The 3,398-nt window shown below is 33.5% G+C and overlaps 1 protein-coding gene across 1 annotated transcript; it reads right to left on the bottom strand.

Moving 5' to 3' along the window:
• Positions 1–226: 226 nt before the first annotated feature.
• On the bottom strand, positions 227–3,121 carry LOC21388260 (E2F-associated phosphoprotein). Its single transcript, XM_010098486.2, has 3 exons — positions 2,928–3,121; positions 2,635–2,800; positions 227–604 (listed from the first exon to the last, which is right to left on the bottom strand). Exons 1-3 carry the CDS (start codon positions 2,956–2,958, stop codon positions 349–351), a joined length of 453 nt encoding a protein of 150 aa, XP_010096788.1. The 5' UTR covers positions 2,959–3,121; the 3' UTR covers positions 227–348.
• Between the last annotated feature and the right edge of the window lie 277 nt (positions 3,122–3,398).

The raw sequence follows: 3,398 nt of genomic DNA, 5'->3' as shown, positions 1-3,398 counted from the left end.
TCGGGCTGCTGGTATGACCCGGCCCAAGTTGACCCCTCTAAAGGAGATTATACAAATTGACATTTTTATTCTTTATCAACTACCTCTAAAATTAGTTATACAAATTCATAACCACCCACATAAGTACGAGCACATTGGGAATGATATAAAATGATATTATATCAGTAACCATAAAATAGACAGCTTGATAACATTGTTGAATTAAAGACTTATTCTAAACGCGGAGTTTAAAAATGATCATTTTGTGTAAATACTTTTATGTTCGACATATGATCAGATTTCATGTTCTACATGAAAGTGCTGCAAGTACAGAATCAAAGCAATGCAAGGTCGATGAAAGTAAGCGGGTCAAGACTCACTTGGAAGTACATTAAAGAAATGGTAGACTTCTTCTTGGTCCATTACACCAACCTCTGTCGAGCACACTTGGCAGAGAACTTGTTTGAATGTTTCACCAACAGCAGGATTTACTTCACTCTCCTCCGAGTCCCTTTGCCTTTTTATCCGTTTCGTTTTCGGGATGCTCTGCTGCAACATCCGTTCTCGTCCGACCTTGCAATTAACGACAAAAACTGCCCTGTACTGGGTCAAATATTTTTCATGCCTGGAAGAAATCAAGAACAGTTGAAACACACATCAGAAATACACTAAACCTAAGGAGAAAACAAAACTAATGGTACAGTTTAAAAATAATACATGAAGATTGAAGAATCAAGTAACTTCATATGCTTATTTCAAAATATTTTCCAGTTTCTGCTCTATAGACAGATAACTGTGTGGTCCAAACACATTCGGGGCAATGCAGCGACTCATACGTGCAACCATTTCTCCTAAGCAGATTGAGGAAACAGGGATAAATCAGAAAATGTTTTGCTCTTGCCCTGCTTGAACAACTCTGAATTTGAACAGCTCTAAATTTCATCTTTCAAAAGCTTCCGAAAATGATGACAAACCAAATTCGTTACTGCAACTGCTTTGGAAACAGAAGGTACCGCAGTGATAACGGTCACTGTTACTAGTGGCAACATGAATGGTAATTACTAGGAACCGCATGAAAAAATATAGAACATATTGTAAACTCTATAAAGATCAGATTTTATTACAGACTGCTGACAAGAACAAATTCAGGTACGTGGTCGAATTATTTGATCTTGCTAGAAGCTTATAGTTATCTACAGTCCCAAATTAGTAGCGGGGTTGCCTGTACTACTCCTTTGAACTTCAATCATTATGTTACTCTACCTCGGTTTCTCTCGTGACCTTCCGAAAATTTATAATATCATTTAGTGACTGTTAGCCTGTCATGAATGCATGGTCAATGGAAATATGTCATTACTATTTCAAAGCTCTTTGACATGGTACAGATCACGTTATGATCAAGTTTCTAAGGCCTCTTTCTCAACAATTTGAATCACACTTTAACCATTTTGCTACAGTGTTTTCTTTCACATCAATTTGAAGTTAAGTTCAAGTTTTTAAGAAAGAACGGGGCCTTTGTTTCATGTACTGATTCGGTTGACATAGAAACCATTGAACTACTTTGTTCTGCTGTATTTAAGGAAAGAGTCCCCTTTAGGAGAAATTCATTTTAGCATTACATGATAAAAATTTATGACAAATAATGGGATTGGATTCTTATCATGCCATGTCATCAAATTTCTATATTTGGTGGGTAACCATGATGGAAAAGTAACCACTGAAATCTCTCTCTCTTTCTCTGTGTGTATGTATTATATATATATATATATATGGACTTGTTTATATGAATTCTATAAGAATTCAGGAACTTCTGTTCAATCAAAACAGAAAAAGTACAACACAAGATGATGGATGAGGGATCCATCGTCAAAATAAAAGGAAAAAAAAATCTAAAAACACCTCGAAAACACAACATAAGTACTACAAGTGTTACAATCATAAACCCGATATGTTTTCCCAACTCAACATAATCAGAGAGAGTGGGAAATCCTTAAAAGATGGATCTGTCGACACCCAAAGAGAAACCAGAAATTTGGCCTTCTCAAGAAGATCTTTATCAACCATTTCGTCCTCAAATATTTGTTGATTTCTTTCCAATCACAGAACCCACATAATGGCTAAATTGACAGCTTTCTAGCTTCACATGATATAATCCTTTGAAAGCTATCCAAGAGCAAAAAATTTCTTCATTGATTGAGATTGTCTTAAGAATGATATACTCACATATGAACTAGAGGGTGCTAACTAATCCATGTCATGTTGTAGGTCTCACTCATCATCATAAATAACAATATTTTCAACCAAAAACAAGATAGACAATGCAATGTTAATGCACTCCGTTAGTGACACTTAACTCTGCAAAATCAGCAAAAACCCCAAAACTCATTTCAAATTTGTTATAATTTTCATCGAATTAGTGACACTAAAAAAGCAAGATATAACGTACAAACATACACACTTAAAACTGACAACAATAAATATGGTCAGACATAAGTTTTGTTATGTTCCTGCACCTAGAAATTCTATAATCCATCAGAAAAATGTTCACAAAAACATATTAATGCCAAGGAAAGATGCACAAAAGAAGCTATAATCAATCCTCTATCACTAAAATGTGCAAATAATTAAATAATAATTGAGAAAATAAATGTATACCTTTGACAGTCGAGAGAGAGAGTGGTGAAACAAGCTGGGCAGCTGAGAACAGCATCAGAAGTACGGCCTTTCCTCTTCTTGTGGGCCCATAACTCATCTTTATCATCAAGTTCAGGATCATAGAACTCCGGTTTCACTGAGTAGTCTATTTCTTCATCATCAGACACTGAACAACAAAAACCAAACACACCCATTAAACTTATTTGATTGCTCCAAGTTCTTTTGGCTTCCCAATAAATTAAATTCGGAAAAAACGAAAGAAAGAGAAATGCTGAAGCAAAATAAATAAATACCAGTTTGTTGAGAATTTGTGGGAGAATCCATCGTACCCTTCGTTTCTCTGTCTTTCTCTTTCTCCGGTGTCGCTCGTAAAAGAGGGAAATGGGGAAGTTTTTTTTTTTTTTTTTTTTTTTTTAATGGGATTTATGGCTAATCTAGAGCAAAAATGAAAAAACTAGAGCAATACTGAGAAAAATACTAGATTACTTTTATGGCTAATCCAGAGGAATACTGACGAAAATATATAAATATTGACTTAAAACATCCTTATTCTTAATTTTTTTTAAAAGAAAAATACTACTATTAGTGAAAGAAATGAAAAAACAAATATTAATATTAGTGAAAATATTAAAAAATATATATTAATATTAGTGAAACAAAAACGAAAAAAAAAACATATTAACACTGGTGAATACATTGTAAAATAAATTATATGAATTACAAATTATTATTTCAAAATTTTGATTTTTTTTGATATTTTAAAA

This window comes from Morus notabilis, unplaced genomic scaffold, assembly GCF_000414095.1.
Source record: "Morus notabilis unplaced genomic scaffold, ASM41409v2 Scaffold820, whole genome shotgun sequence".
In the NCBI taxonomy this organism is placed as follows: domain Eukaryota; kingdom Viridiplantae; phylum Streptophyta; class Magnoliopsida; order Rosales; family Moraceae; genus Morus; species Morus notabilis.
Note: the sequence above shows the minus strand (reverse complement) of the source record. Positions and strands in the feature narration are given on the sequence as shown.

What these genes read in the sequence shown, in the direction of transcription:
- LOC21388260 (XM_010098486.2), bottom strand. Translation starts at nt 2,958, where the DNA reads ATGGATTCTCCCACAAATTCTCAACAAACTG. An exon ending in CACAAATTCTCAACAAACTG is followed by an intron (nt 2,801 to 2,927) that starts GTATTTATTTAT and finishes TTTGTTGTTCAG; the next exon opens with TGTCTGATGATGAAGAAATA. An exon ending in CTCTCTCTCGACTGTCAAAG is followed by an intron (nt 605 to 2,634) that starts GTATACATTTAT and finishes GATTTCTTCCAG; the next exon opens with GCATGAAAAATATTTGACCC.